Source organism: Teleopsis dalmanni, chromosome 1 (genome assembly GCF_002237135.1).
Source record: "Teleopsis dalmanni isolate 2A chromosome 1, ASM223713v2, whole genome shotgun sequence".
Classification (NCBI taxonomy): domain Eukaryota; kingdom Metazoa; phylum Arthropoda; class Insecta; order Diptera; family Diopsidae; genus Teleopsis; species Teleopsis dalmanni.
The window spans coordinates 35,017,928-35,039,463 of record NC_051846.1 but is presented as its reverse complement, the minus strand read 5'-3'; the positions used below and the strand labels follow the sequence as shown (position 1 = coordinate 35,039,463).

General features: G+C 30.1%; 1 protein-coding gene across 2 annotated transcripts in view; it reads right to left on the bottom strand.

The window, feature by feature from the left end:
- Positions 1 to 21,536, bottom strand: part of LOC119676751 (contactin-associated protein-like 4) — a 60,211-nt gene that overhangs the window by 6,264 nt on the left and 32,411 nt on the right. The window contains exons 9-18 of one of the 2 annotated variants that reach the window (XM_038088036.1): positions 20,188 to 20,402; positions 19,663 to 20,062; positions 12,184 to 12,431; positions 11,533 to 11,982; positions 7,981 to 8,181; positions 5,386 to 5,997; positions 2,007 to 2,188; positions 1,570 to 1,860; positions 1,065 to 1,467; positions 841 to 986 (exon numbers count right to left, since the gene is read on the bottom strand). In XM_038088036.1, coding sequence (XP_037943964.1) covers positions 841 to 986; positions 1,065 to 1,467; positions 1,570 to 1,860; positions 2,007 to 2,188; positions 5,386 to 5,997; positions 7,981 to 8,181; positions 11,533 to 11,982; positions 12,184 to 12,431; positions 19,663 to 20,062; positions 20,188 to 20,402 — 3,148 coding nt within the window. Of the gene's footprint in view, positions 1 to 699; positions 987 to 1,064; positions 1,468 to 1,569; positions 1,861 to 2,006; positions 2,189 to 5,385; positions 5,998 to 7,980; positions 8,182 to 11,532; positions 11,983 to 12,183; positions 12,432 to 19,662; positions 20,063 to 20,187; positions 20,403 to 21,536 lie in introns of those variants that run through there. The other variant, XM_038088105.1, reaches the window with a different exon arrangement.

Genomic DNA, 21,536 nt, shown 5'->3' with positions numbered 1-21,536 from the left:
AAATATCATACAATAATAGCAAAAAGAAAATAATTACAAAAATATTTATTTTTAAATAAATATATAAATAAAATGAGTTTATTATTTACCATATAAGTTTTTAGAATATTGTCTAATAATCATTGTCAGCTGTCTTTAAAAATATATATGGCCCATATATAATTCTTGCCAATAGCACATAATATACTAATTCACCTTAGAAACTATATAATATAGAATATATATTAACATATATATATAGATATTTATATATTTGCTCATTTAAATAATTAAAGAGAATTTATTATAAAATAATAAAAAAATTTTAGAATATTTTAAAAGGATACATATAATATATTGTAATATTAACTGACTTTTGTGATAATCGATATCGATTACAAATAATACTGAAAGTGTTATTAACAAATAAACAGAAAATATGTAAATTTAACTTAAAATGATTATAATATTTGATTATATTTTTTATTAAATAATAATATTCTTAATAAACTATATGTCGTCTAATGCATTCAATTAAATTAATTAATTAATTTTTATATACACATATTAACTTAAAGGATGTGTTAGTGACATTTAACTATTCGAACAATTAGGCAGATGTACATGCTTTTACAGTAAAATAAAAAAAAAATAAGTGAAAATTGTTTAGTTTAAGGATGCACATAATAAAAAATATAAATAAATAACAATAACAACTAATTTAAAAATATTTAAAATATTTATTTAATAAAAATCTTTGTTAGGTTCAAATCAAAAATGCAAATTCGTTTCACTAATCGAGCTCAGTGGTGCCAATTTATTAAGGTTGCCATTAAATTGGCGCTCATAGTAGTTGCTTACCGGCGCTGCACTATTTGCAGGATTCGAGCTGACATCAACAGTTTCTGCCTCAGTTGGGACATCTGTTTCACTTGTCGCATGGATTTCGGCTTCGACTTTTGTCAAAGAATTTTCATTCAAAACCTTATTAGAATTTAAGGCATTTTCTAAAGTTGAAATTTAAAAATATTTCAATATTAATTTCATTTAATAAAGAATAAAAATGAAATTTTATTTTAACGTACCGCTTACCCCAGTTAATTGTAATGCCATTTTCCCACTATTCTCGTTTGTATGGATACCATTGCTATTGCTATTAATGGTATTCACTTCGTTATCTTTGGCTATATTTTTAATTTTATTAAGACTATTTTCTTTATCGATTTGGCTATCTTTATTAACATTATTATCACTTTTGTTTTCTTGTGCACATTCATTATCGCTCCTTACAGAACTGAAAGTATCATCATCATCATCAGCATGGTGTTCATCTTCGTCCTCATCAACTTCTTCAATACGTGTATCAATATGGCCCAATGCTAAATCACCATTTTTCTTCGTCAAATTTTCTTTTGTAACTGTGCTGCCATTCTTTAATATTCCCACTAAAGGTGCACCATTGCCAGGCTTTTTCTCATCTTGTGGCAGCTTTGGTTATGAAAAATAAACAAATAATTACAAAAATTATTACAAAAAAAATATAAAAATAAAATTTTTAATTAGAAAAAAATTATCAAAACATGTGCCTACCGCTTTGTATGTGTACGGTTGTACACCAGTCACACCGGGCGAAATATGCATCTTAGTTGCCTGTTCCTTTGATAATATAATATCCTCGTCCGTTTCGCGCTCTTTGCGTGCTTTATACGCCAAATGACTGCGATAGACCTCCACCAAACAGCAAATTACAATGATGACGAACATGGCTGTTAAGGTGATGAAGACGACCTGCGTTGAATCTTCCTTTTTGGACACATCGTAAATGTATTTCGCCACGTAGGGCACGCGTTGCGGTGGTTCCGCTACCCAAGTCTCGGCGCTCTATATTGAAATGCATTTAATTAGCGTTTTTCGTAAAATTGAAAATTTCTTTGTTTTAAGCACGTTCTACTGTTGCTCACTACATGCCGGACTGTTAATGATTGATTTTTTTTTGTTTTTGGTTATGTTGGGGTATTCACACTTACCAGACTTATGTTGACCATTGGTTCCTGTAGGGGCTGTTCTAATATATCAAATTTAGCAGTACATTGTGCACTTCGTACGCCTTGTGGATTAATTACTGTTATGTTGTCAGCACCTGATTTGGTGAATAGCATGTACTCCTCCAGCGGTTTCATGATATGATTATTCACTTGTATATAAATGTCTGTGAGGTAATTAGATACAAAAAGTTTCATTTTATGTCAGTATAATTGTATTTTGTACTTTGTTATAAAGTAAAACTTTCTGAGTTTCATTTGGGAGAACAAATAATTTTAAATAATGTGAATTACAACAACAAAATTATATTAATTATTAATTTATTGAGTTTTTGGCTGACCATACAGCTATTTCGAGAATTGTCAAATACTCAGTAACAGTGGATTTTTAGAAATATTTCGCAGATTAGCTTTAATAACCCTCGTATATACAATCTCAAAAAATTATTTACTTATTTATTTAATCAAATACCGCAAATACCCTAATTATGGTTATTTGACGGTACTCGAAACAACTGTGCGATCAGCAAAAAATTCAATTAATAAATAAATAATAAAAATTCGTTGTTGTAATTCACTACTGTTCAAAATACCTTTTTATTAAAACAATAGTTTCTATTAAGAAACATGGTTTCTTTCGTTATAATCGCCTTTAAAAATCAAATTTCAAACAATTTAAACATTTAAGAGGTGCAAACGTATCCGAAATATATTCACACCTTAATTAAAAACCAAGAAAGGGATAAGAAATTAACTTATATGGAATGGATAAAAGAATGAATGAAAAGAGGAATGAATATAAAGAATGTTTAAGGAACATAATTGGGTTTGTGCTTCTATAAAAGCATGAGTGGTAGAAATTGGGGTCTGTATTCTAAAATTGTTTTTTATATATTATAAAACTGTCGTTATATGACTATGTACCTCATATATATATTTCTATCGGCAACATATGGGGTATGACACATGAGTGGTATAGTTGTATAAGTGCACTCTAGCCTACTACATAAATTAACAGTAAGCACAGACTACTGTTTCGAAAATGAATTCCAAAAATCTTTTTAAAAAGAGGTTTTTTTCGAACAGTAATGAAATACAACAACAAACATTTTATTTTTTATATTATTTTAATTAATTAATAATTATTTACGAATAATAAAAATCTTTTTATCTAAACTTTACATTAAAAAGAAAAAGATGCAACGATTTACCTCAATCAATCGAAACTAATATATTCTATGGATAGTTGGAAAATGGCAACAATGTAGGTCAATTGACTTCAGAAAATAATCTATAAAATCAACAGATTTTCTTCGATAGAAATGTAAATGTTTTCGCAATGTCCAATTACAGTAAAAAATCGAAGGTTTTGCAGGCAGTGAAAAAAGTGAACTAATTTCTATTAGTAAATACTACGTAACATCATTGATTAGGGTATGAGAAATCTACGAAGGTATTGAAATTCCGGATGAAATAGTTAAACTTGGATCAGAAACATCATTATATATTAGTTTCAGGAGATCTTATGAGGAGTAAAAGGCCAGAGAAGCATTATTAGCAAATGATGAATACTGATTTCATTTAAGGGTATTCGAAAACATATCACAAAACATTATTTAAGATAAGCAGAAGAAAAATACAATAGAAAGCTAAGATGTGTATTCAAGTGGACGTGGCTAGATTGTAGTCAAAAGTATTTGTGCCGATGCTTTAAGATTATAAGTTAGTAGTTTGAAGTAGATATGCAGAAACAGTAAGGCAGAAGAAAATAAAAGTTTAATTGAGTAGTTCCTTTGCTTAAAGAAAAACATTTGATTTGGAAGTCTATGAATTTACGTGTGTGATGAATATTTTAAACATTAGTATTCCATAAAAAAAAACTCCTTTTATACTGATTAGGAAGATAGCCTAAGATTCAACTAGAATCAATCGTTGCGCTATTAATGATAATGACGATGATTCTGATTAGAAAACTATCCTTTCTGTTACTAAAAATAAATAATCATTCAAATTGATTAAAAAAAGTATATAAAAAAATTATTAATCAACTAAAAAATATTTTGTCACTTTTAAGCAAGACTGAATAAAGAGCAATACAAATATGACAGCATTCAATGAAATCTGCTATATAATTTTTTGAAAATGCTGTCCTTGCAGTGGTCATAAAAGCTTCACAGATAGAAAAAAGTTACATTAGATCATCTTAGATTAGTATGTTCATCTTGTATAACGATCACATTGTATATCATCCAGAACACTGAAAACTCTAATTCTAAAAACTGTGAGTGGAAAGCAACTGAATAATTGACCACTGGTAAATCCTTTTAATTAAAAGTTTAAATTAAAAATATATGTATTTATGCCTAACACGTATGAAAGTATGTATGAAAGTATTATTCACGCTTGTATTTTAACCCTGAACCTATTTAGATTAAATAATACCTGCATAAATAATCTTATTTTATAAAATTAAATTTAATTATTTCATAAAAAGTTTTTCTATTTAAGAAGTTCTTATTTAATGTTTTCCGTTAGATTAAATTCTAATCTGGTTTTATCTTCGACCATAAAAAATTGTTTAAATTCACCGGAAAATATTCCGATAGATATACTTAATAGGCTTTCCTTAAATCGGTTGAATTCATTAGCAGTGGCAGTAATTTCATTTGAAAGATTTAAGTCATTGTCTAAATTTAAACACATTCCAGATTATCCTATATTACCAGAAATAGATTTTCTACAAACTTTTGTTTTTATTTTTATTACGAAAAAGTTTCGACCATAAACATATAACATGATGGGGCAACAATTCAAAGTCAGGATAAGGAAAACATTTTACAACGAAGCTTCCTTTTTTCTTGTTAATTTTTTTACTGTTTTCATGTGTGAAACAAGATTTTCGTAAATGCGTTGATGACCCTTGGAAGGATCAATGTAATAAAACAAAAGAACACAAATGAAAATAAAAATGAAAATAAAAACAAAAGTTGAGAAAATGCAACAAAAGTTGAAAATATAAAATAAATATATAAATAAACAAAATGAGTATTATAAAAAGTTTAAAATTCGCGTACACAGAACTACACACATGTGAACAAGGATAAAAAAATGCTTTCACGCAACAAACGGCAAATCTTAGTACGCCACTGTGTAAGTGAACCCTTGTCAGAAACTCAGCGAAGCTTTAAGAATTAATAGCGCAATGCTGTGAAATTTATGGTAGACCCTTGACAGCAACAGGGAACATAACAAAATACTGCACAGACCATCACACTAAAGGATACGAGTACAAGAGGTATGAAGTCATAGTAGTAATATGTATAGTACAAGTACTAGTAGAATGTATAGGTATAAAGTTACTCACTGGATAAACAGCCACTGTAACTTTTGAACACAGCGAATCTCGAATCTGTTGTATTGATGCCACCAATTTGCACTCGATTTGCACTCGAGTCACTTGTCGGCGTCAATGTACGTGCACTTATTGCACTTAATGGCACCTGTTCGCGGTCAATATACAATGTGGCCTCCGTACCGTTGCGTAAGTAATATATGGAGTGGCGTGCATTATTAAGAAAATTACGATCTATACGTGCACCCACTGCTGGTCCTTCGCGGTCTTCCTCGAATAACAGATAATTATCTGCTGTTATGGCTACCATGAGATAGTAACTACGATCTGCTGCGGTCTGTAGTAGTAACATTACGCGATTGGCACGTCTCAAATCGAATGAGGAGAACGCCAATTGCAGTCGCACATAGTCAACTTTACCAAATAACTCAAATTTCCTTTGCATTGTCGATTCACCACTAAAATCGGCACCTTTTTCCTCCATACAAAACTCACCAAGGAAGCTAGTATGCTCACAATCGCATGTGGATTCCTGTTTGGCAAAATTTTCCTTACAAATGCCGCCATTCTTGCATGGTTCTGCGTCGCATTTAATTTGACAATCGGGTAGTACGCCATCGAGTGCTGAAAATAAAGAGAAAATTAATTTAATAAATTGAATTTGTGGATATTGTAACCGTTGTTTAGTATTATAACTTTTATGTGTAGAAAATATTTGAGAACAATGTTTTGGGACTTTAATAATTTGTCATTTTTATACATATTTAAAAAAAAAACAAACTTTGATTAGGGAATAATTGTTGGTTTGTTAGTTTTTTGAAGTTAAAATACTATGCATGTATACCAGTAAGTAACAGGCATTTTTCGAGACTTAATTTTTTACACAAAACCTCTTCTTTTGTAAGCACATCACAAAAAAACAACCGCTTATTTTAAAAATAACATTTGAAACAACAATACTGCTGACTTATTTAGTCCAAACTTTTTGAAATTGCTTAACTAATAAGCAGCTTAAATCACATGGTTGCCAAGTCTAAAAATTCGTAACAGATACGTTAATTTTTCCATTTATTATATTACTATTAAAAAGCAATAAAATTCATATTTTATTAACAATTATATAAAAAAAAATATTCTTACCAATAATTGCAAAGAATTATTATTCATTTTCGAAACTTTAACTTTAAATTTTATTACAGGTTTTGCATATATAAGTTTAACAAAATTTCCAGTTCTTCCAGAGTTGCCATCAAAAGTAGTGCTTATTTTATATTGTTCTCGTAATATATTGTTATGTCTTTAAATTATTTAAATGACTATGGATTCATGTCACAGTCAAATATCCATCTTTACTGGTCTTCCGACACATTCATTCTTTATACGAAATAATGTTGTGATTCAAATTAAATTAATTAGAACCTATCTAATTGCAATATCTATCATTAGTGGTCTTGAAAAGAAATTATTCTTTAAATCAATTGATGTTCCCGCAGACCAATGATGGCGGATATTTGAGGGTGTTTGATATAGCCGATCATTCGGTTGTGATACAAAAATTAACTATATTAATATTTTTTTTATATTTTTAATAAGTGGATTTTTGACTGACCATACAGCTGTTACAAGGATTGCCAAATACTCATCATCAGGGGTCTTGAAATTATTTTTTATATTTAATTATTCGTAAATAATTTTTGAAACTGTTTTTGAGACTATTACTTACTTACGCATTTAGCCATAGGAACTTGTTAAGAGGACTCTCCAGGCGCTTCTTTTTTAAAAATATTAGTAACGAACAATTAAAAATAAAAAATAATTCCAAGACCACTAATGATGGATATTTGGCAATACTCGAAAGAGCTGTATTGCCAGTTCAAAATGCAATTATTAAAAAATTATAAAAAAAATTTTTTTGTTGCAATTCACTACTATTTGATAAAAACCTCTCTTTTAAAAACAATATTTTATTTTAAAAATTAAGTTTCTTTCGTCAAAATAGTAGTACAAAATCAATTTAACTATATTAAAAATTAAATTTTTGTATAAAAATTTCCTTACTATTACTTAATTTTCTATATGAAGATAAATTGCATAAAATAAGAGCATACAAATTTTATTTAGAAATTATTTAAAAATAATTTAATAAATAAAATTTTAAGAAAACGTTTATATTAAGAGCAATTTTATTGCATTTTAATCCAATATTCGGATGAATTATTTTTCATTTGCTGTGACTCTTTCAGCAATTCAAAGATATTTTGATATTGAATGAATTTTCAATTTCCAAGAGTACGATTATTAAAAAGAAATATTATGCGCTTAACTCTCTCATGCTATCCGATTGACATTAATCTTACCAAAATGACCACAACTGCTTGGCTATGTGTTTAGCATTAAGGAAATTGCATGCAGTGCCACATTATCCTCCATATTTCTCTATAATATCCGTTTCGGTATACATGATATTGGCATATGCAACCAAATATGGAAACTGTTTGTTTTGGTCGTTGTTGTTGTTGCTGTTGTTTTTGTTGTTTTTGTTGTTATTGCGATATGATGCAAAATTGAAATTTGCTTATTGCTTCTAGCTAAAATTTCAATACTTACTGGGTGCTATGTTCCTTTCATTGACATCAGCCAAGTCGATCAGATTTGTACCAATTTTCAGGCCACGCACGCATCCAATATAACCGTCTAATGCAGGCGCATCCGTATTAGTACGCAATAAATTTGCCGGATCATATCCGCCAATATTGAACTGGAAATATTCAGTGGGTGGTGCGGGTGGACGATGTGGTGACAGTACTTCTGCAGATATTAAAACGAGAAAATTTATTTAGATTTATTTTCATATCGGGAAAAAAAGAGTTGAAATTTTTGAAATTTAAAGAAAATATATTCACTTGTGTAGTGCTATATTTTGAAATGTTATTAGAAATGTTATTAATATTTTGCTTTATTTTATCAAAAATATACGAGTAATATTTTACTAATCATATTTAAAAATTAATAAAATATTATAAATAAAAAAACAAATAATAACAAATAATAAAATAATGTAAATTAAAATTAATATCATTAATGGTATTGAAATGGTTTTATTATAAAATTTATTTATAAATATATTAAATACTTATAATTATATACAACATTGCCAACACAGAATGGTTACAGGTTCCACAGGGAGGTATGCAGATCTGAGGTCAATTATTGCTTAGTAAGCTGAGGTGATAAACAATAATCAAGTCAAGGCATAGAGATGGTTATGAAGAAACTTCGCAGTTAATAGAGAGTAAAAGTGCTCAAGTTCAATGACTCAACTAGCCTTAACATAATAATATAAATAAAATATTATATTTAAATATTAATAATATTTAGTTAGCTAATAATTTGAAGTAAATAAAGTTAGGAAAGTTCAAAAGACACGTTCAGCATATATAAGTTAAATTAACACTTTATAATAATAATACATATATTTTAAAATAAATTAAACTAAAGTTCTTCATATATTTAAAAACGAATTATTTTATTTAATTATATATATACATCAGGAAGCTGTTGTATAAGCAAATAATTCAACCGTCGCTTCTATATGGATGTGAAGCGTTCAGTAAAGCCTCAAATACTACTATTCACCAGCTAGAAATTGTACAAAGCCAGATTCTGAGAAGGTACCATGGTTCATCATTAGGACTAATGACATCCTCAGTGACCTCAATATTGAACCGATCAAAAAATATATAAAGGATAGAGCCCTGAAATTATTTACGAAAATTGATGGGCTTATCAACACCGTGTTATCGAATCTCAGAATGGTTACAGGCTCATCGGGAAGATCTGTAGTACTGAGGTCAATTATTACTTAGTCTAATGAAGAGATAAACAATAATTTAGTCAAGGTGTAGGAAGGGGTTATGAAGAAAGCTCTAATAATACTCTAATAATAGTGTATTTATGTGCTAGAAATATTCACTAGCACATATACAAATGTGGAAATCAAATAAACTTACAGATAAAATAAAAACATAATTAATTAAACTTTTTAAGCATCTATATACAAGTATTACATATCTGTTAATACTTAAATAGGACTTATTTAAATAATAGTTTTACGAGTTGAAATAGCTGATTTATATAAAATAATTGTTTGTTTATGATTTTCAATTAATTTGCTTTAAATACTGAATACTAAATACATAAATATTTTGTATTCTGGACCATTAATCACAATCATGAATCAGTGTTTTGCAAATTTAATTGAGTGTTGAAGTGTTTAATTTTTTAATTGAATAATTATTCACTTTTTAATTGTTAATTTACTAAACGTAAACCTTTGTTAAACTGCAAGTTGAGTTTTTTTATAAAATCTATAAGTCTCTTTCATTGTATTATTTAGTATTATTAAGGATATAATGAGATATAAAATTTTAAAATTACTAATTAATAATTAAAGCAAAAACGATTAAGGCAATTAGTGGCAATAGGAGATTAAATTATAACAAATTAAAAAATGTGAGTTGAAAGAATTAAGCACTGGTAAGCACTGAAAATGATAATTTTCTTATACCCTTTGAAAGGACTTAATATATAGTATTCATGGTCTTAGTTGCAGTTAACTTACTTTATCAGATTATAATGGAAGATTATGAAAATAATTTTTTTTCCTTATGGAAATAAGCACACATTAAGCAGAGGAGTAAGAAACCAAAAAAGAAAGTGTGCATCTACTGCAAATGCATCTACTATGCATGATATAGAGGAGCAGGTGCAATTTGATCATGTCCAACATATTGTTTCATCCATCAAATTATTCATCAAACAAACAGCTTTCCTTAGTGCTCAGATATTAAAGAGTTAAATTAATATCATCATTAATAGTAATGCAATGGTTTCATTATTAAATTTGTTTATAAAAATAAACCGAAAATACTAAATAAAATTTTATTTCATTATGTTTAATTTCATTATTCATTATTACATTTTAATATAGATAATAATAGATAATATAGATAAATAAAGGCTATCATCCTTGTAAATAGACTTCAACATTTTAGGCTGAAACTCAGTTTTATCACTGTAAATGCTTTAAAATAAAACTGAAGCATCTTTGATTTCGAAATGCACTTTTTAGCGTTCTAAAGTAATCAGTTTTACAAAATACATAACATATTAAAATTGAATAACCATAAATCACCATTAGAGGAGTGGCTTTTATAAGAGATATAATATATTTGACATATAAATTTGACTTTAAAAAAATTGTCATCAAAAAGTAGGTATCGCGTTTCCTCACAGTCATACAAATTAAGGAACTCATAGATACTTCTAGATAGGAAATATCTATCATGTAGGGATATTTCGTTTTTGTAAAAATGTTAAAAACATCAACTCAAGGAAGATATTTAAAAGTCATTATCAATGCCATATTTACAGTATGATTCTGTCGCTTTAAGTAAGGCACTTACAAAAATAAACTTAATCATATCAAATTAAGGAAAATTTTGAAAATTCCTTGGTATATCAGAGGTTCATATAAACTATTCTATTGAGTCAACAAATACATAAAAGCTTAAATATCTAAATTAATCAGCACATTAGACGTTAATCCAAAGAAATCTTTAGCTCCGCTTAGAAGAATACTAGTGATAGGGAATATATTTGCTGATTTGCTGAAAGTGATGCCGATGGACCGATGTTTCCAGTATGGATTAAATACTGCACACAATAAACCTGATATGTGTTACTAACTTTATTACATTATTATTCACAATTCAAAAAGAAATTTTGCGATTTTTCTGATACGATTAGGTTATTACGATTACGATTAGGATTAAAACAATATATTCAGTAAGTTATTTTGTAAATTTATCTGTAATTAATGGCTTCCGAAATTCGGTTCGAAAGAGTTAAATTTTTTGTAGCATTAATTTAAAACACTGTTATTATTTGATGAAGTACTTTTCATCTTTCTTATCTACGTAATGAAATTTATAGACCGCGCTTAATAACCTATGAAACCATTTGCTTCAAATTGAAAATCAATTCTCTTGAGTGATTTTAAAACCTTATCAAGCAAATTGACCCAAATTTCATTTGAAATACAGGCACTTCATTACCTTTTGTTTTGTCATTCACAATACCAGGCTATACATCACTTACCCTTTTCCGGATTATTCCACGGCTTATTGGCGTATTCATCCAGTAACAACGTGCCACGTTCAATGCTCACATTTTGGTCATTTACATGCATTCGTGTCACTTGCTCTTCGCGTATTATTGCTACTTGTATGCTTTTCAGACTGCTGACTGTTTCATCCACAATTGTCAGATTCACAATCTCGTCACCGTAATTGTAAAGGAAGACAATTTCACGTCCTTCGGTGATATACAAATGTACGAAGTTGTTGTAGTGATCATTGGCATACAGAACCAGTGCATTTGTGTCGTAAGTGCGCAAATTAATGAGTATATCTTGTGTTAAAATGCCTTTGAGTATTTCCCGCTCCCCATCGATGCCTGGCACAATGCTGGGTGTGGCAGTTGCGCTTAAATAGTTTCGCATTAAGTAAGATTCGCGATTGATGAATGTGAGCGCCTTTTCGTTGATGTCTGTTAAATAAGTGCACAGGAAATGATATAAAAAAAAAATTTATTATTTTAAATCTGTAATAATATTCGATTGCGCGCAATAAAAATTGACAATAAAATTCATTACATATATTTTAATATTGGCTGGTAGTAATGACGCCAATGACAATTAAAATATCTTTTAAAATATGGTACAGTACAGTTGAGTGCACCTTTACTTACTTGTCTCGCAAAATTCACCAATATGAGCCCAAGGATTATTGCAGACACATTGAAAAGTGCTCCACAGTTCTTTGCACTCTCCGCCATTCTTGCATGGTGACGGCACACAGGATGGCTTGCAGTCTTTAATTATTTCGGATAGATGCACCGACATATATGTGTAAATGTCAAGTATTTCACCATTGACAACCAGGCCGCGGAAGCAACCTATCAGACCGGCTTTAACCGAAAGCTTTTTCAAAAGGTCACTGCAATATAGAACGAAGAAGTTAAGATTTTTACGCTTACTGACAGATTAAAATTTAATACTCCAAGTAATTGTTAATCGAATCGAGTCGAATCGCACCGAATCGAATCGAATCGAATCGAATTATTTCAATTGCTTATGGTTAAAAATAAAGCGATTTTGTAATAAACGCAATTAAATGTAAAACGTATACAAGTTAAGAATATGTAAGTAATAAATAAAAAATGAGTTCGCGTAGAAGAAGTATAAGTAAAGTTATAAAATGCAAGGGGGGACGATAAACTTTTACTAGTTAAACCTACAATGGTTTATGCAAATAAAATGCAGCAGCTGCAGCAGTTGCAATAGTTGAGCGCAACTTTTGTAAAAGTCAGTTGTGGAAACTGGTACAAACTTTAACGTTGACGTCTTCCTGTTTCCGGTTGAAATAAAGTTGGTCAAAGTTGCTATGTGTATACGCTTTCCTTTCAATTCAATTTTTTCAATTTTTCTTGGTTATTTTTTCTTTGTTTCTTGTTTTTGTTCATTTTAATCATGAATGGACCAATAAAATTTGTAGCTTAAACTTTCTGAGGCATTGAAGTTTCGGAAACACAATTTACACATATCTACACGCCGTAAAGTATGCATTCAAAGACATACTGTACATTCGTGTAGGAAGAAGTGCATGGGTTTTGGGGGATATGGACGTCCTCGTGGATATGTCAGTTCAAAGTGAATATAAAAGCGCAGAAAATATGTTTCCGTAACATGTTTAAGTGTTAAGAAAACGGACAAAAATTTGTTTCTTAAAAAGTTTAACTTTGCTTTAAATAAAATTTTGGCAAGAAGTTAGTTGTTGCTCTTTAAGATGGATAGAAGTTCAGAAAATTTTAAACTAAAATAACTACTTAAAAACTCTGTTTACACTTTAAATCTAGACTTTTTTATACATATCTCTTTCTTTTTGTTTGATTGACTTCCTATATTTTGTTTAAATGGTTTACTACTTTTATATATAAAATATCAAAAACTAAATCTACGGTTTTATGCACGTTGACAACGTGGATCGAATTAGATAAAATAATGACTGATATGAGCTATCCAATAGAATTTAAAAATAATAAGATAAGAATATAAGGCTTTGTCATAGATAGATGAATGATGTGTGGGTCACAGTGCCTCGGAAAAAAATGGAGAACTAATCCAATCTTAATGACGCATTGAGGGTCAAGATATCATACCAAGTGTATAGAAACTTTGCAGGTATTTTGTGATTGTATCATCAATTATAGATTAAGAACAAAATTTTCTGTGTTTGAGATTCATAGTTATTCATGAGATGGAATAAGATACGAAATAATAAGATATGCATAACATAAAAGTTTTACACTAGCTAAAAAACAGGAATATTAAATAGTTTGGTTATACTGTAAGAATAAATGATATAAGACTACTTAAAAGACTCATCCTCTCGTTATACACAATCGTTGTTCGACGATACGGATACTTTGTTTAGTGTCTTTGGCTGAGTAAATAGTATATTGTTTAAATGCTAACCAGATTGCAAAGATCAGCTTTCGTGGGAATATTGAGGGCATTAAGATTGTGCCCCATTACTGCGCTCAATGTTATGCTCCACGTACTACTCATTGACATTATTTAAATGGCTGCTTTAAGACTTTGTGCACTACAAAGAGAAGAGAAGATGGCAATTTTCACAGACGGTTTAAAGGCGGATAAGGGACTAGTAAATCCTATCGCCTCTTTGACTCAACTTCAATATTACAGGTAGAAATTTTTACAATCCCGAGAACAGTTCTCTTACTGTTAACATGACTTTAATGAAAATTAAGTCTATATTATCCATACTTAATTAAATTATTACACGAATGTAGATGATAAGTAGTAATGTCCTAAAGAGTAGCTCCAAGTTAGCTTTAGTTTGGTTTCCGGACAATATAATATTGCAGGGAATGAGCGTGTAGATAAATTAACTAAACATGGTGCTCACGTTCTAAACTTTTGGAATCTCCCGTTTCAATCTCTGCTTTTGCCGCCTGCAGGCTTAAGGTTATTTACGGCAATGTTTTGCGACAGTGATATAAGAATTAAACTCATATTTCCTGAGTAGTCAGGTTAAAAGTTATATGACTACTATGCTCCAAATCTAGAACCTCTGAATATAATCTGAAGTATCTAGATTAATATCTGTCCAAACGAAACGCTGGACTAAAAGATAGCATGGTGTTGGGCTTGGTTTATACTGTTGAAGCAATTGTATTACATGTTTACAAACGCTATAAAATGAGGCACCGTACAACATGTTGTGTTTATGTCCAAGTTTATTCAGAACCAGGCTTTAGCTATTGGGCGTCCAAAACTTTAACACATTCGGATACTGATATTTTCAACATAATTGTTCGACAGATACTTGCATTTGTTAATGCGTTTGATTGGTTCTTAAATGCCCAACTTTCTTCCCATAATTAGGATGAACGGAATCAAAACAGCTTTCTTAGTTAATTGAGCAGAATTCGTTTCTTTTTTCACTTCATCTACCTGTGTTCTTGGTTGAAGAAATCACCTTTCTGTTCTAGTATGCTTTTCGTTCTATCCACAATTATGAGTAAAGAAATCAAAACAGCTCTCTTCGCTAATTGGGAATTCGTTTCTTCTTCCACTTAACCTAATCACGTACCTGGACTAAGGGGTCACCTTTTGTATTTATGCCACAATGTTAAGAAACGTATTCTGCGTTAGAGTTAATTTTTGTCGTATGAGTAAAACAATATGAAGACTGCCATGCTAAACAAAATTATAAAAATTGTCTATGTTTCTTAGAAAGCTCATAGATGTAAAACTTAACTTTTTATTGCCTTCAAATTTTAAGGCAAACTTCATATTATATTCATACGAAACTCTTTAAATGTAAACGTTTATGTTTTCCATGAAAGAATATTGGTTTTCTTTAGAAATTATTTGGATTTAAACACACACTAGTGCATGCATCTTCTGGAGGAAATACGAAAACGTTCACAAGTCAGGCAAATATTGCATTAAATTGTGTTCTTAAGGCAAATTTGCATAATTTAGCTTTAAGACTAAGCGCAGTTTAAATCATGTGTAATTTAAATCATAAAACAAATGTTTAATCTTTTTATAGCCTTAAGCAAAAAACTAAAACGTGCATTGCCAAAATTAGCATAATTTCTTTATTTCAGGACATATTTTCGGTAAATTTCAGCTTAAGCAAGCAAAAGTCAGGCACTTAAGCTTCAAAGCCTTGCAATCAGGGAACGCAGACGAAAAATGCTTATACGACAGAGCGTGCATCCTGTTTTTATGTTGGTGTTGGTGTTGGTGTGATTCGTGCAACAGCGCCATTTTGTGTGCATATTCATATTGTGGAACCCATATTGTTGGGTGTCGTTTAAACATTTTTTTTCTCCTCCTCTATTTACACTTGCTACTATAGAGTCTATAGTATAGACACTGCAAAAAATGGAAGTGAACCGACCATAAAGAAATGAAAGGACAAAAAAGTACTTGGTGCGCACAAAATGCCTTTAAAGCCTGTAAACATGAAAAGTGCGAATCCATTAAAAATTTATTTAATACCATCACAAGCAATTAAACATTTTCATGCTGTGACAGCAACTGCCAAATCGGTTGAGATCAATTTGTCGGTTGTCGTATAGCTCCCCCTACCAGTATTTTTTATTTTCTGTTAATTTCATTCTCGTTTTGTTTGCCTCATTTTAAATGCCTGCCTGAATGTTGGCCTGCCTGCCTGCCTGCCTGTCTGTTATTTTTGTTATTTTAGTTTTATATCTGGAAATCACTAGTATGGTATGGTATGGTATACTGTAATGTTGTAATGTTGTAATGCAAGTGTGGTAAGCAGGCCTTATTGTACTAGTAAATGATGCTGCAAACAATGCAATTCAATTGGCATTTAACAATCATGTAAACATATTTAAAATACAACAAAAATGAAATCATTAATTCCAGTACCAATTAGTTTATGTGCTAGTCCTTCCCCGAGCGCTGTTGTGTCTTCTATGCTTTTCAGCTGTTCCGGCTCTGAAACAATGGCGCCAATAATTACCATTAAATCAATGTTGTTTAATTTGCACGATTGGCCAATTTCATTATTGTACGAGTCCAAATTAGTCTAAAATATTTCTGTTTTTGGTATGAATGAGCAAGGATTGCTATATCAATGCATTGTTTTGCTATTCATTTAAAAGTTGTTATTAAAATAATTAAACTTCAAGTTGAAAACGGATTAAAATTATATACGACCACATTTAAAATATATCAGAAATTTATATTGTTATTATCTATGTATCGTGTAATTAAATCAATCGTAATTATTGAAAAAATTTGTTTAAATTTGAAATAAATTATTTTGTTATATATATAAATTATTTTAATCGTACTTAATAAATTTTAATGAGAATTATATTGGCAAGATTTCAAATAATTTATAAGTTCGATTTTATGTTAAGTGAAAGAATTTCGTGTATTAAAAAGCAAATATAAATTATTTGCTTGTAAATTAATTTTATTGGCACGTGAAACTCTATTTTACTTGCCAATTGCCAATATTCAATGAACTAATTAATTCAAGTTTGTGTAAAGTTCAATTGCACACAATACAATTTGCTTATGTTAAGTAGCTCAATAAAATATTAATGCATAATGTTATCATTCCAAATTAGATATTGTTAATTTAAAAATAAATTCCAATAACAAATATAGACTTTAATAATAAGTTAAATACAAATAAACATGCAGTAGGCACGACGATTGTACGACGAGAATTAAAAAGAGCTATAAAACTCCTTTATTGTACTTAACTGCTAGTGGACTGTTAACTCTTTTACTTTCCCATATTAAATAATGATGAATAATTTATATCTTTAAAGCTTTTATAGAATTCCACTAACGGAACTATTTATCTCAAATAGTAGGTTAGTTTAGGTTGTACCTTCGATTCAAAGGAATCCACTTTGGCTTATTGGTCAATTGTGTTACAGTTTACGTTTAAAACCATCTTGAACCTTTTACAAAGCTTAAAATGCTTTTTAAAGGAAGGTGTTTTAGTTCACCAAAATTCTTAGAAAAGGAAGCACCTAGAGTAGTAAGGCAGCGCAGCGCATATGCTGGGCGCAAACAATTCAGATGAGAGGTACTTACATCGTCCTCTTCACAACGGCAACAGATACAATTGAAACTAATCTTCAAGCTTGGTTTCTTAATTTGCAGTAAGTAAACCTACAACAAGATTGATATTTCCACAGTGCATTTCAATGACAGTATTAAATTTCATTTTACTGGAATGTGGCTAATTTGCATACATATCGTTGAATCTTTCCAGCTTTTATTAAAAAGTTCGGCACAGAAAGACCTCAGTAACAGTTTGCATGATGTTATCGTTATGATCAGATTGTTTAGGTATTCGAAACGATTACCTGAAGCATTCTTTCTAGCTTTCTAGCAATTGTCGAAAATATCTGTATGATTCAGAATAGAGACTCCTGTAGTAGTCAAAAACCGTCCTAAATGTATTGGACTCAAGGGCTTTAAAGCAGTTTGACTGTTTAAAAGTATGTATATGTTTCCATTAAATATATAATCCATTTTCAGACAAGCAATAATTTCCCTAATGGCGTTCATCTTCGTCTGTAACATATTACAATGATTTAGAAGCCTATAATAAGTAGATTTATTATGTTTTTAAAGAGAGTCTCTAACTAAATCACTTTCTCTCTAAGTAAATCTGTGAAACTGACTAATTTAGCTACACTTAAAAGCCGTGCACCATGTTTGACCGCATTGGATAGCCGCCATAAAACAATCTGCAGAGTAGCTTGCTATCTTCAATTAATAATACTGAGTGTCGTTAGATGATTTGTCAACTCATTATTTGAACAAAGATGAGTACTTTTTTTATCGCTTTTTTCTTTTATGAATACCGATTTAAGAAGTTTTCCACCTAAAACATTTTCTACCTACTCGTACACAAAGTCTAAGCTAGCGACTTCATTGAATTTTAATAATTTTAACTTTGTTAATGTTGTGGTATAGCTCACATAATTCATCGTTCCATCTAAATCGATATTTTCTACTGAGGCATTGATTGTCCAAATAACCTTTCTTGTGAATGCTTCTCATGCCTTCTCATCAATGTTGGTTATTGTTCCATCTTCAATACCATATAACAGTAGAGAGCACAGTTAAATTTTTAATTGGTTACTTTGCCCGCAGTTGAAGATATTGATAAATGTGAGTTTTTGTGGAATATCTAAGCAGTCATTAGTTTTAATGTTTTTAAAGTCTTTCAAAATTTCGGAGTTATTGTTGTCAACAGTGGCGTGAGTTCTGAAACGATCAGAAAATTTCTTTGCTGACAGAGAGTTTTGTTCTATTTTTCACACAACCCATTGGTTTCATTGGATGAAATAGGTTATGTACTTTAACTAACAATATGAATATCGTTGGCATACCTTATAAGAATCACACTTTTGGTAATTATTGTGTGATTCAAATTTGATGATCGAGTTATCGTTTTTAATATTAAATTATGGAGCAATAAGAAATAACTATATCTGAAACTTTTTGCGATATTAAACGGATTTGATATGTTTTTCAATTCAATTGAGCTAGTGGTGCACAGTGTCATTTAAGATCACCATTCACGTTTTACTGGAATACGGAATTAAGTATGACTGCTTCTAGTCGTAGAGATTAAAGCAACCTTGAAATTGGGAATAAGATGATGTGAATTGATTTTAAGTTCACTTATGAGAGTAAATTTGACTGCTGTCTCACATACCATACATCCGTATAAAAGAGATACCTTTAAAACTTATTTGCAGATTAGTATTCCATTAGTGGCGTTCTTCTGATATCTGGATGTATTATATTTCGTGTCATATTTTTAAAACAGATAATAGGATACTTATTAGGTTTTATTAGATAGATAACGGATAATATGTACTATGCGTTAGGAATTTGCTTAATCACAATCAACTGATGGCAAAATAATTAGGAGGTGATTCATGACCTCCTAATTGATAGAAGTGCAATTTGAACCAATTCTACAAACAAGATTTGAATAATGCTATTATTGTTAATAACTGTCAATAATTGGACTAAGAAATAAAAAAATTTCAAAATTCAGTAAAAGTTCCGTAAGCACTCATAAGTTTGTTTTTTAATAAAAAAAATAATATTTTACTTACGCTGTTGCGCCGCCAATATACATGCTACCTTCAAATGGGCCGAACTCCTCCTCTGGCAGTAGGTCAACCATTTGAGAGTCTGTATTTATCATGAAACGTACATGATACTCATTGTAATCAATCCATATTTTATGCCATTCACCACCGTTTAACTTGCGACGTGAGTTTATCACCAATTCACGTGTAGTGCCAGTGCTTAGTGTAAAGTTGAATGTCAACTGATAGTCACCGGTAAGTGCGACCATAAATGAAGGATAATATGGTCGAATAGGCGGTTGAAAAAGCAATATGGCTTTTTCACCTGTTGTACGGAACGAAAACGCAATATCGCCTTTACGCCAACCGGGCACTTCGATGTAAGACTGTGAGGTGGTAAAAGTCACGACATATTTTTGTGTATCTGATGGTATATTATTAAAAATAAATAAAATAAATATTATATATATAAAATGATTAATACATTAATACAATTTTTTTAATTACTTCTGTGATTTTTTTTATTGGAAAAACATGATTGCTACATACTTGTTTCGACACACTCTAATGGTCCTAATGTTATGCGTCCCTGTGCTTCCTCATCCAAATCTTTTTGTTGCAGGAAAAACATATTTGTTATGCCTAAACTATGTGGTTCTGTGTAGTATCCTTCGTCTGAGTGCCATTTATTTTCCTTTACATCACAGTTGCATGATTGATTTGGGTCCACACATGTTTTGTTGACGGAGCAGGGACAAGCACCTCTAGAAAGGGAGCACAGTTAAAAAGAATAAAAAACAACTTTGAGCGAAAATTGAAAAAATAAGATTTATACAAACAGAAAAAATTAGTTATGAAAAAATGAAATTGTACAGATTTTATACTCAAAAAAAAAAAAACAAATTTTTGAATAAGATAATAGAAATTTGTAAATGTTATAATAAAATTAAAGTAATAAGAATAAAACAAATATTAAGTTTCTATAGTTGAAGGATAAAAAGTTCTGTTCTTATTGATATTATTGATAAGTATAAGTAATATTCTGTCGAAAAAGAAGTGACAATATGTTATTAAACTAAAATCTTATTGAAATATGTAAAAAAGATATAAGAGTGGGATATGATATGTCTATGATTAAAACATTTTTCCCAAAAGGACAGTTAAGAGGTTCAAGAGAGGGGTTTCACATCGAGCGCAACATATAAACTGCTAAATGGACTTATAGGAATAAAGTATTTGTAATTTTTATATCTTTTATAAGAAAATATAAAAGATCTTCTTTGTAAGATCTTTGTCTCGCATCCGAATGAACCTCAAGCTGTACGAGCTTTATCACAACATTGATATAATTCAGCGAATTAACATGTTACGAAAATGGATGAAGATGGTTTAGTGAAAAATGTGTTTGAAGCAGTAGTTGAAGGAAGAAAGCGTAGAGGTAGACCGTGTCTCCCATGGAGTGATTAATTTGACGACGTACTATCTTTAATAGAGAAGACCCGCACGCAGCAGAGAAACCTAGAGAGCCATGCTGCGTCAGGCCAAAATCTGGTAACGGGTTGTTATGACCAAATGAGTAAGTAAGTAAATAAAAAATAAAGTATTTGTAATTTCCAATCAGAATACTATAAATTTTCACCTCATATCTTAATACCAATATTCGGTCACCTATAATAATATAATATTAAAACATTTTTTTAATAAAGTTTTGAAAAATTATCGTTATTGAAAATACGCAGAGAGTACCAATTGATGACCTATCTTTCATCTACTAAATTAGTTTAATTTGTTTTAACAAAAAGTTGCGACGAAAAGTTTGATTACAAAAGATGCCGCAGGAATCAAGGATATGAGGAAGTGATATGAGACTATTGGAGAGGCACGGTTGTTAAGCGTTT